The 13,494-nt window shown below is 38.5% G+C and overlaps 1 protein-coding gene across 3 annotated transcripts in view; it reads right to left on the bottom strand.

Annotated features, from left to right (window-relative positions):
- Positions 1-10,892: 10,892 nt before the first annotated feature.
- LOC113637559 overlaps positions 10,893-13,494 on the bottom strand; it is a 65,855-nt gene continuing 63,253 nt past the window's right edge. For all 3 annotated transcript variants that reach the window (XM_027138242.2, XM_027138241.2, XM_027138240.2), the window contains one exon: positions 10,893-11,944. In XM_027138242.2, coding sequence (XP_026994043.2) covers positions 11,469-11,944 — 476 coding nt within the window. In that variant the 3' untranslated portion in view covers positions 10,893-11,468. The remainder of the gene's footprint in view (positions 11,945-13,494) is intronic.

The raw sequence follows: 13,494 nt of genomic DNA, 5'->3' as shown, positions 1-13,494 counted from the left end.
GTTTTTTATTAATTCTCGTATCAGCTACATTGCACTGTCAATTGTCTGACCTGTGGCTTTTTTTTACATTAATTCTGTCACATGATATCACTGTTGGCTTGGATTAGCATCCATCTCAGTTTGTGTGGTCTGAAAGTGCATGTTCATCTGTAAACTGTTACGATAAAACAAAAACATATTAGAGCAGGTATATGAGAGAGAGAGAGAGAGAGAGAGAGAGAGAGAGAGAGAGATTGTTTAATTAACATTTTACGTCCTGTCAGAGATCATTTCTCTAAAAGACTAAGACCAAACGGATGTATAAGGCAATAGAGCCAGGACTATGTTACTGTATCCACAATAAAGCATGTCACTGTCAGTGTCTTTCATCATCATGAAGAAAAGAGAGATCTGCTCCATGCCACGTGTGATACATGTCATCTAGCCAGTCAGAGTGTCACAGACGAGTCATTGAAGCAGTTTAAGACGGATTTGAGGAAGCTAATCAGGGGCTCGATGTCTCTGCATGACTGCTGACCTTCAAATTAAATTAAAGACACGCAGTCTACGTCTTTCAATTAACTTGAAGGCTGTCCCAGGACAGGTTTTCTCAGCGTTCCTGTGACCTCAGTGTCTTAATCTGGCTTAGACAGTCAGTAGGCGGCCAATCATAAGAGCAAATGGGTTAATAACACTAACTCCAATGACTCCAGTGCTCTAGATGATATCTAAAATAGCTCAATGAAACATGATGAGGCCACAGTGTGTCAGAGGATTCCTCATCCACGCATTATAAATCCTGACAAGCCCAGTGCAGCATATCTGCAGATATAATACTCCCATAATGACACTCTCACCTTGACTCATTCCTTACTCATGACAAGGTAACACAAAGCTCCATACGAAGCTTGAAAAACATGGCACATCACAGCCAAAATTTGCTCGGTTTGTGAAAAAAGCAAATGATCTGAGCCTTTGAGACGTGTGCACAGCTAGTCCTGTGTTTAAATGATGGATAGTGGAACAGAAAAGCTTGTAGGTTTGTATTGTAGTCTGCACTCTGCTTTTATTTAGAGGAAATGCCAATGAAATAATGTTTGGGCAAAGGATTGTTCTGTCATTAAATACATTTAAAAACCAAGCCAACATTAACAAAGGTTTCGATGTAAGCAAGCATAGAAGTACACCAATACATACATCTGAAACAGCGTCTCCAGCCACTCAGACACCTCCCAAATGACACACTGCAGCAATGGAGCTTTTTTTTGATGGATGTGAGCTTTACATGAAAAGCCTCACCAAACGAAAACACACATATTGTTCAGGCTTGACAGTTTGACCTTGACAAGCATCTATGCTCCTTCATCCTCCCCCCTCCCCACCCCCCCAATCATGTGAGCGATAGATCAATAAAACTCAATTGAAATAAAAATCATCTTGGCTCAAGGAGTTCTCTTTGAAATGCTCAGGTATGACTAAAGTATTTCTTCAGAATATAAAATGAAGCAAATCTGTTGGAGAGAATTTAATGACGCAAAATTGTTTGCTACGCTGCAGTGCTTGCTTTGTTCTCAGCTTCAGTCTGCACACCAGTCAAGATGAGTTTAAAAAAAAAGATTACGGATTGCAGTGATCATCAATTGAGATATGTGGAAAAGACTGATGTGGTGAAGAGCAGGCTTAAGGCTTCCCTAAAATCACTTTTTGGTTCACTGTGCAACAACAAAGAGCACGGCAGGTCCTATGATACGAGGCAGCTCTGAACCTTTGTATGAGATGTCACCATATAATAGAAGCTGTCTGTACTATACGCATCACAGATGAGGCTGGAGGAACAGACATCCAGGGGGGATGGAGGAAAAAAAACGTCAGCAAGAAAAAATAAAAATCATACAATTCTCTTATAAAAAAAAAAAAAAGAAAGGTCACTAGAACAAGGTCGGGACAAGCAATAAATGTAGCTGACAGACGGCCTTAAGAAGCAAAGGTGCCATCATTAATTTGAACCTGGGTCCTCAGCGCTCTTTTAATTGTGTCTCTGCATTGACAGTATGACAGATCCAGTGTTAGCCAGATGCTTGAGTCTGGCTGGCAGTATGACAGGAAACAGGGAGATGTGCAACAACTGAAAGAGAGAGAGAGAGAGAGTGAGAGAGAGAAGGAAGGTGAGAGAGTGAGAAGGTGAGGGAGAGAGAGAAACGAGAGACTGAGAGAGCACAGCATGCCAATCACACCATCTATTAAATGGCTTTAGTTCCAAAATTTTAAAATTCCTTCCTTTCCTCATTAAGACACACTCCACTTCCCCCCCTGTCTAATTTGCACTTTACTGCATGAAGTGATGAGTGGCAGCGTCTATCTCTGCTATGCAGCACCGGCAGCAATGCACGTGTGAATAAGCTTGTGTCTCGCACACTCAGAGGTTTACAATTGAAATCCAAGCACCACTGAAGCCCTCCAAGTAAGAAATGCTGACACACATTACTCCTTTCATTAGCAAGAAAACGGCCAAAAGAATAAGCAAGAAGAAAACTGTGGATTTGAATCATTTAAAGGCAGTCACTCAGACAGACGTGAAGGCCCTTATCATTGCAATTTAACCTAATCCTTATACAAATTAAATAGTTTAACCTCAACTTGTGGCTTGGACTGTGGTTCTTTTGTGGTTTATTTTGTGAAACATCTAGCAACGTATTTGTCTGCACAGGTTTTCTAAATGTCTTCACTGACGTCATGAACTGTGTTTTGTTTAGCTACAACACTATTTGAAAAGAGGCATGATAATAATTCACATAGCACAACAGCCAGAGACTATCAATCAATGTAGTACTAAAATGTAGTATTTTTGTTTTCTATTATTTATTTTGAGGATTAGAATGAAAAAAGAATGCATCAATAATGCATCAATAATGCATCAAACTGCAATGACTAACAAAGAAAGCTTCACATGATTGTTTCACTTTTTAGGTGAATAACGATGTAAGGAATTAAATAAATAATAAGTAAAAAAAAAGAAAAAAGAAAAAAAGAAAAAGAAAAAAAAGTGTGTACTTTTTGTTGGCCCAGATAGAACACAAGTGGGCGTAACTGTATGTGGAAAAACTGTTCTAAAAAAAAAAAAAGAAGAAAAAATTCAGAGTTTTAGCCTACAGATATTTCCATCAAACCTATCCAAGGAAATCCCCTGAAGGATGTGTTGCAGAAACACAAAGACACACACACACACACACACACACACACACACACACACACACACACACACACACACACACACACCCTCTCTTCCATCCTCACAGGCCTACACATGTATGCATATGCATGCACACACACACACACACACACACACACACACACACACACACACACACACACACACACACACACACACACACACACACACACACACACACACAGCTGCAGTGTTCGAGTGTTGCCAGATGAAGTGATTTTCCTCACTGGGTCTGCAGTAGACATGTCCATTATTGTTGGGGCGGCAGGCCATCAAGCTGCGAAGAACATAACTCTTGCTTTAATGCTTGATCTCAACTGTTTATGATTTGTATGTGGTCAGGAAGATCTGCTTCTTTCCCTGATACATGTTCCTCCTTAGAAACTAGAATCACACTGGATTGTATTAAAGCTCAGCTCAGACTGCAGAGAAAAAACCCCAGGCGTTATGCAAAGGGCGCCTACACTTAATTACTCAGCTGTGCTTCTTAGCTGGGTTTCTTTGCAGCTGGATGTGGATGCAACATGAGTGGAATGGAAAACAACATCCAGAGAAAGGGAAAGGGTCAGCTTAGGTAGCTCATCCATGATTGCAGTTAGTATCTCCTGAAAAAACACTTGCAACATATTAAAGCTCTTTTTTGCAAAGACGAGTAAAACCAAAAAAAAAGAATATTGTCTTTATGTAAGGAAGTAAAATAAATAATAAGCATTAAAAAAAAAGCGTACCTTTCTTTGGCCCATATAGAACAGCAGAGTCAGTTTCTATAAAAATCCCTCTCCTGCTCAAACCTTGTGAGGTCGTACAATGAACCAAAGCAACATACACTTTTAAAACATGGGGGAATTAAAAGCGTCTCGCATGTACAACATTCCCGAAAGGTTCCCCAGACAGGGCTAAGAATAGACCAGACGCTTTCCAATCCAAATAAACTGCTACACATTTCTACCTCGCTCAGGGGACGCCTTGGGCTTAAACACCTGCAAGGTGTCGAAAGCTCAGTATATTATTTGGGGGTGGGGGGGAACAGCTCATAATATAAGATATAAGACCGTTCCCCTGTTCCCTGAACGTGCATAATATATCCACTAAATTACTAAACGTCTCTCAAACAAATTTATGGTGTCCTGAGGAAAGGTACACGTGAAGGAAAGCCTGAGGCTGGAGAAAGATTTACAGAGAAATTTCACTCCTGACATTATTGTGACGTATAATGATTTTCTCTGATTGCTCCGTTTCCTCTACATTGACGTGATGGCATAATGAAGCCATCACTGAAACGACTAGCCGTCAAACTGAAGCTTTTCTTGATAGTGACAGAATCCCCATGAGCTCCAAAGTGTGCTGTTGTATCTGTATAATTACAAATGGAAAAGTGATAAATACCATGTTATCTGAACACTAGCATCTATTTTCGATAAATACTTCCTGTCAGTAAGCTTGTTTCCCGTCTCTATATTCGTCCGTTCATCTGTCAGCTGCGGTTCAATAACAGTCTGGACTCTGCTGGGCTGAACGGTCGCTGGAGCTCAAATCAGATATGCTCCAAACCACACACACACACACACACACACACACACTGCAGCAGATGCTCGGTTCAGGAATCTAATGCTACATTTTATTCAGCTCTAATCACAGCTAATAAAACTGAACTATGGATAAAGCAAAGCAGCTGCGTTATGATTGAATTGTATTTATTTGAGGAACGTGATTGTTGAACAAGCTCAATACAGACCTACTGCTTGTATGTTTTCTAAATGTGCAGTACTGGATTGTACAGTGAAGAAGATGCTTTTATTTGTCACATATACACTACAAAGCACTGTGAAATTTTTCACTTGCTAGGAAATTGGGCTCAGAGCTCATGGGCAGCCATGATATAGTGTCCTGGAGCAGAGTGGGGTAAGGGCCTTGCTCAGGAGCCCAACAGTGGTAGATTTGCAGTGCTGGGAAATGAGCCCCTGATCTTCAAAATCAGTAAGGAAGAGCATTAATGTATCTACTGTACACTCTCTTCTACTGACTGTGGATGATATGATCACTAGATCCGGGTAACATGTTAAAAGCTTTTCACAGTTTCTCAATTCTCAAAGCATTTAGTTACTCCATCTTGTCAGTGTTGAATAATTTCATTCAAATAAGAGTGTTATGACCTCTGATACATCATGATATTGTACAAGTATCATGGCATTATACATGTTTGTCAAACATCAGATCATGTTCTGGCAAAGGTTCAATTCCAAACAAACAACAGTGTAACTATCTGTGGGTAAAGTGCATGTATTGCTGCATATTGTCCAGCTACATTCTTCTTATTAGGATAAATTGGAAAAGTTGCATAAAAGGTTTGGACATATTTCAAAAATATTTTTTTGCTATTTTTGGTATTTGTTTAGATATTTGTTTTGTTTCAAAACAGCTAGATTTGAATCAGATTCAAGTCAAGTTAAGCCAATAAAATGACTAAACTATCCCAGGGATTATTATATGTATTTAGATAAATTCTGCAGCTCATAAGACTGGAGAGCAGCTACAGTGCTAAAGACATTATTTCAGAAAAGAAAAGCGTTTTCAAAGACTTCCATCGATTTTTCTTTTTTATCTGTATTCTCTGGTCTGTTTAACAACCTAACGACATTGTAGATGACTAAAACATAAAGTTGAAAGATTCCTGAATAGTTAAAAGTTTCTCTTCTCCCTGTGTCCAATTCATCACAGACATGTGTTCAGTCTGTAGTGTGAACTGAGTCTGTAGTGCTGTAACAGGAAACAAAACAATCGTGTCAGTTAGTCTTCGCTCTGCTAAGGGTTAGGTATTAAATGTAACTGTTACTGTCTGGATATCTGTAAGCAGGACAATTGATATAACTGGATCTGCAGACCCAATATATGTAGGTATTTTTTAAGCTCCTCCAGATATCAGGGTGTGCAAATTTCAGGGATCACAAAATCCTGGATGGACTGATTAGCAAGATTATAAAATTATATATATATATATATATATATATTATATATATTATATATCCAATATATCAGAATTAAAATGATTACACACACACACACACACACACACACACACACACACACACACACACACACACACACACACACACACACACACACACACACACACACACTCTCACTCTGTCTCTCTCTCTCACACACATACTCCAGTTTCTTCTGGAATATTATCTTAGTGCTCATTCACTTGATATAAAGCTAAATCATTAATACAACACATTTCTTAAGCTCTGCACACACAAATGAGCTGCCTGTGAAACTATCCCAGTTAGTGCACTCTAATTACCTGCTCCTTTATTAAAATGGACTCTTACAGACATTATAACGTGTATAATTATTTCAACTGTTTAAGCTCTGTAATTGATTGTTCCTACAGTATGCCATATAAAACAGAGTTAACTGTACAGAGACTTGCAGCCTGCAGGTGGCTTGTAAAATAATAATGAAATCTCTCCATAGCTCTCCCACTCTCTGGATCTCGTGCTTTGTAAAGCATAATCTTTCATTTTCCGGGGCCGTTTTCTCCCTCAGGTAGGTTTTTAAAAACAATATAACCAGTTTTGTATTGGTATTTATGAAGCTGATGTGGCACACATGCACACACACACACACACACTCCTGACTACATTAAGCTCCCCTCGCTGCTCTCCCTTGATTTGCTTCATTAGAGTGCAAATCCACTCCCATCACCCTGAAGATGCCACAGGGCCAGGTCGATCTGCAGGCCTGTGCACTTATCTCTAGCATGCTTATAAACCCCTGGTATGCTTCACATCCTCCGTCCAATCTACTCTGGATTTCTGGGCATGAACACATTCTTAGTAGGATGCGACAGTTGAAGGCACTGATAAAGATAATTCCCTGAGCAGCAAGCTGCCAGAAACAATGAGTGATGTAATTGGGTTTTACGCACAGTGTATATTTCTGGCTGGTGTCTCTGATATGAAATGAAATGAAAATTTTAAAGGGATATTAGAAACATTTATGGCCATACTCACAGCATGCAGGAAACTGATGGTACACTTATCACTCCAACCTGGGCAGAAAACATCAGTCGTTGCATGAATGCACATATTTACTTTTGTCACAACCTGCTATAAGGAAACAGAGGAAAAGTGCTATTACATTTTGATTAGTGCACTGAGGATATTCAAGGAATACTCCATCGCTTTTTAACTGAATCTTTAACCAGGACAACTGTAGCATTGAAACAATTACAGTTAAACAATACCAAAAAGTAAAAGAATAATTATTATCATTAATATTATTCGATATCATTAGCTGCAGTTGTCGGGGCATCAACATTGATGTGAAATACATATTTTTTTCAAATGATCATCACTGTAAGAATGATTCAGCAAAGATGTATTCATAACATGCTGGCTCTGTACATTTTGTCCTTACAGAGAACTCCTTTCAGATGGGATAATTTATGATGAGGTTTTATTAAGATCACCCATACACCTGTACATTCATGCAATTAACTCAATCACTCAATCATGGCACACAAAAAAAAGAATGGTGCAAAAAACAAAACAACCTTCAGCGAGTGTTGGTTCTGCAGGCAGAAATGCCTTCATGATGAGACAAACTGGTTTTAGCTGAAAGAAAGGCTACGGTAAGTCAATCAATCACTCATTATTAACATTGTGAGCAGAAAAGCATCTCGGAACATGTCTGATCTTGAGAGGAACGAGCTACAGCAGCAACAGCAGATCACATCAGGTTCCTCTTGTGTTAGTCAGGAACATTCTTTGTTTTTTATAAAGCAGCAAGCCTTTGGAACACTCTTCCAAATGATATTATTTTATGTACAAACTATAGCACATTTACACGCCTGACCAAACAGTGGTTATTAACAAAGCAAACTTGTGAGCACTAAATGACTGTGATATGAACAATGTAGACTGTGAGTGAGTGAGTGCCAGATTCATGAAGTGGAGAGTGATTTTAGAATGTGAGTGAAGTAAGGTTTTTTTTTTCTTGTATAACGTCTGTCAAATTATGAAGTGGAGAGTGTTTTTAGTGATTTTATTGATGCGAGTGAAATAATGTTTCTATGTGTGATACTGTATGTATTTCATGACCTTTTGCAAAATAAAATCTTTCTAGGGACTGCAGGTGGAAATTAGCATTCTTTTGCTATAACCTGGCACGACATCTCTTCTTTTTTTAGACTAATGTTCTCTGTGCATTGCCCCTGATTAAGTACAAATAAATTCATTCATTCAACAGGAATGTGAGGATACAGTGGACACAGACTCACATACATTGGATAGCTGAAGACCAGGTAAACATGAACTAATGCTCTTGACCATTTTGAGTCATTCTTTTTATGCTTTGAGGTGCTACCCCAACATTGGCTGATTGGATAGTTGCATAAATGAAAATATTTACTCCATTCTTGCTTGAATAACAAACACCTTACATAAATGTTTGTTAAATAATGTATTAATTAACATTCAAACATAAACTTGCATCATTTTAAATTGTTTATATAATTTGCCATATGCAGCTGCATACAAAAAATCATTGGATGGTGTTGGATTACTTTCATAATTTACACTGAACCTCCTTGATCCTACATTGAACTTGTTTTGCGTCATTTCTCCGTCAATTTCTCTTCAAATCCCACTGTAGTACTGTAAGTGCTCCGGGTGACAAAATCCGTGGCTCTGCTCCTTTACCCAAGAGAGAAATTAATACAGTAAAATTTAGCAGATGCTATTATCTATAAACATTGGAAACCTGGATTTTTAAATGTTAATATATTAAGATTAGTTTCTGTTTGTCTAAGATCGAGCGTGTTTGAGTTTAGCTCTGTGTGTTAATTAATCCATTTAACAAACATGGACTGACACCTTACATAATGTGGTTGTTATTCACGCATGAACAAAAGACCCAAGCTCAAGCTTAGCTCTTGATTAGTTCATGATTAGTATTTCCCTTAATTTAACATTAGCTCATACTTATGTGAGTATTAATTCGGGGATTAGTGTGGGATTATTCATGTTCTCTTAAAGTGTTACTGTATTTCTAAATTAAATGGGGAACCTGCCCTTAAACTGTCATTATAAATACAAAAGCGATGATTCAACAAGTTTTACATTGTTTTCTCAGTACAGGGAAACAGATCAAAATTCTTGTCCATGGTAATCACACATACAACAAATACAACAGATAGAGAGCAGGTTGAAAGAAACAGTATCTTTAATATATAATATGAAAAAAAAATCCCCATTTAACAAATCCTGCCAAAATGAAGCAAAATAACTCAAAGCAAAACATTCGATATCCATTATTACCTGCTGAAAGCTCCACGTCACCGATCACACTTACGTGCCTGAGCCGGATTAGACATTTTTTGTTTTTAATCCAGGAACTGTGTAATTTAAGAAATGGACTGAGGCTGATGATGCTCTTGGCCTTTTCTATTTATGGCCTGTGGGAGGTTTTTATTAAATGGGTTTTCATTGTGAAAAATGCGTGTGAGGCAAAAAGGCATAAGAGAAGTATAAAAAAAAATTAAGATAGAGGACAAATGCAGAATAATCAAGTAAGAGTTCAGAGAGGAAATCGCTCATCCCAAGCCATTTATGTTCCTATAGGCAGCAGGATGGAAGGAGAGTCAAGCAGCTGAATAGAGAGAGAGAGAGAGAGAGAGAGAGAGAGAGAGAGAGAGAGAGAGAGACACGTGAGTGAAAAAGTAAAAGCAGGCCCTGAAGTGTTTGTGTACGAAGGAGGGCGTCTTATGCATAATGCATGACATTGAAATTTAGAAAGGAAAGACTTAAGAGAAAGCACTTTTTCCATCTAAAAGCTGCAGGACTAAGAAAGAAGAATGACTCCATTCGTTTTTTACTCGTCTTATCTCATCTTCTCGCTCCGTCTTTCTGCCTTTTGTTTTCACATCGAAGCCGTCAAAGAGGAAGACAGATGCATGGAGGTGACTAATGTGTCCCATGACTACCTTTGTGTGGAGAGCGAAGCAGTGAGAGAAAAGAGAAGGAGAAAAAAAACGAGGACAACGACGCCGCTGTCTAATGGCAAAGATGTCATACTGTATGGTAGAATAAGCGTGAGATGGAGGACTCAAGGGGGGAGCGCTTTTATGACCTGCTGTGGGTGGAGGGCCTAATCTGGAAGAAATATGCTAATGGTGTCAGTAACAAACATTCAGGCATCATGAATATTCAATGAATCCTGTAGACTAAAGGCAACAAGCAACAAAAGTGCACAATAAACAAATCTAACAGCTCAGAGATTGCAACGCTTTACAAAAGAAAACGTGAAGTAGCTGAAGCTAGAATCAGCAAAGACGCACAGACCTGACTTATAACGGGAAATGAAAATGAGTGCATTTTTTTTATTTACTGTATTTGTGATGTGACTAATTTTTTACATTTTGGACAGAAAACACAGATTAGCTAAAATTTGCCACCCTGACTGCTTGTTAATTTATAGGTGATCAGCATAGGTGAACACACACACACACACACACACACACACACACACACACACACACACACACACACACACACACACACACACACACACACACACACACACACAATATGGTTATGATTACAATTAAAAGATTCATAAATGAGGCTCACTGATAGCTATGGGAGGGGGAAGTAAATCAGGACATGATCTTTTTACTTCATTTTTACTTGTTTTTTATTGTGATGCATTGTTAAGGAAGAAACAAGAATTGTGTCATGTTAAGCAGCTGATCAGGGGCACGAACTAAGAACTAACAAGGTAAAACTGGTCATGTTGCCAGCTTGGTTTCATTTTTGAGGTCCTTACAAAACAATACGGCTTAAATAAACACAGAGGAAACTCCTATCTAAACAAAAGCAACACACAGAAATGGGCTTTATACTCAGAGCAGAGCCTGTTGAACTTTAAAAAACACACCTGCCTTGATGTTTTGAGGGAAGTGAATAAAAACAGAGTGGTATTGTGTGATCCTGTAACATACCCCCTGGCTTGTTGTCCTCTCGCCTCTTGAAATAGACGTGGACTTTGCTTGACATTGATGGAATAAGGCTCTTTAAGTGCTTTTATTACCACTAGGGTTGTGTAGCCAGAGAGGCTTTACTAACAGGCATTAGGAATAACATACCCCCCCCCAGACGTACCCCCACAACCACCTCACTATTCAAGAGCTCACTCTCTCACAGGACAGGCGGGTAGTATGAAAACAGAGAGGTTGGACTTTCTCTCAACATGTTTAGGTTTGCCACTCAGGTCTGTCTGCTGCCTTCCTGCTCTTGCTCCTGAAAGAACTCCTCCTTTTCAGCCTATCTTCCTCCCTGCCTGGCCTCTGGTTGACCCCCCTCTCTGGAGACGAGCTGTTTCTGGTGACATGGACTGACAGAGCTCTTCGGATTGTTCGGTTTCTCTGCGCGGTGGACGGATCTTTAGGTGCAGCTGTGGATTTTCCCAAACTTCCAGAACGAGCAGCAGAACTCTCAGTCTCAGGACTCTGAGCATTCCCAGGATGTGCTGCTTGGAGCTGGGCCTTCTCTTTGCTCACTTCCTTCCTCTCGGCTTGCAGGACGTGCAGGGTCTGAACGGCCTGATGCTGCTCTTGCTGGAGGGAGTGCAGCTGACTTGCTGATTTCTCTCTCTTCTCTGTGCACTCTTTCAGGAGCTTTTCCACAGTGTGCAGGAAATCGTGACCATACTGTGCCAGAGCTACATCTCCTACACACACAGAAACACAGGATTGTTAAAAATAAATACATAAATAAATAAATGAATGAATAATAATAAAATTAATAATAATAATAATAATAATAATAATAATAATAATAATAATAATAATATACATAGCATTGTGTTAAATCATTTATCTCATTCCCTTAAAAAATCACTTTGTTATAGATATAAGCTGATTTTAAATATATAAGCTTCCATATTAGGGGTGTAATGCAATAATATTGTCTGTATCTGTTTAGATCTCCAAATTTGGGTATCTGCACTTCTAATTGGATTTAAACTCAGAGTAGCTGTGGCCTAAAAATGAAATATGAATATAAAAACACTGGAAAACCCTGAGAGGTAAAAATGCCATTAAATGCTCTCAGCAACTTAATTTAAATTTTAGTTCATAATTATTTTTAACTAAAGTGCACTCATCCTGCATTTGAGGCCAAAACATCCTATCATCATCATCATCATCATCATCATCATCATCATCATCATCATCATCATCACTGTACTACAGTGCTACAGCACCAGCAGCATTTCTAGCCCTGGCACAAAAAAAGTTACCATGCGGCTTTGTATAAATTTGCTCTGAAACTAAACACTCACTCACACCAAACAAACCTGCTGTGCAACCACGTAATATACGAGTCTCCATAGACCTTTAGCTCTCTGCATGCATGAAAGCCTTAATCCAGAGTTTACATTCAACTTACATTACACTCTTCCTTGCAGAGAGGCAGAGCAAAAGGTGGGAGTGTAAAAACGAATGGAAGATAAATGAAGAGTTTGTTCAGATGGGGAGAAGTATGCATCAGGAGGGCTTTAGCAAAGTCACCTGACCAACAGAGGAAATACTTTTCTGCATGGAAAACCCCCTAACTCGCTGGCAGTAAATTTAATGGGAGTGATAAATATTTTATTTATTATTATAATTCAAACAAATGTATTTAACATTGTGTGATGAATATATCGTATGTAGTATTGATAACAGCAAAACTGCTCCATCTTATTGAAATGTTTCAATTATTTCAGTTTTAATTATTTCACAAATTTCATTGCCTATTTGTTCTTTTCTAAAAATGACCTTTCACATTTCACAGCGTTATCAAATCACAAACAGTAATGGCACTGATTTCACCTCACTCAAATATTTTATTATTGGATTGTTTTAATATAAAAGAGTCAGCGATCTCCAAGGGATCTGTATAGAACCTTTTTTAACCAAGTAGGGAACCATAGATAAAATTGTGAAAGTCTAATAAAAACAAAACATGAGTTGTCCTCTTTTATAAGTTTTTACACACAATATTAATTCATTGTTGAGAAACCAAACACATCGCTTCGACACCTGTTCTGTTCTGGTTTAAAAAGCCGGTGGTTGATGTTTATTTTTCGATCAAGTTTATCCACTACATAATGACAGTCTTTTTTGGTTGCTTGACTTTATGTTTAAAAAAAAAAAAGTACTATGTAATGTAACTTAGCTAATACTTGCTAGAAACTACTGATGACCATCTTTGGGAAAATTGAAGTAACACTTTTAC

Source organism: Tachysurus fulvidraco, chromosome 9 (assembly GCF_022655615.1).
Source record: "Tachysurus fulvidraco isolate hzauxx_2018 chromosome 9, HZAU_PFXX_2.0, whole genome shotgun sequence".
In the NCBI taxonomy this organism is placed as follows: Eukaryota; Metazoa; Chordata; class Actinopteri; order Siluriformes; family Bagridae; genus Tachysurus; species Tachysurus fulvidraco.
This window is presented reverse-complemented; position numbering and strand designations above follow the sequence as displayed.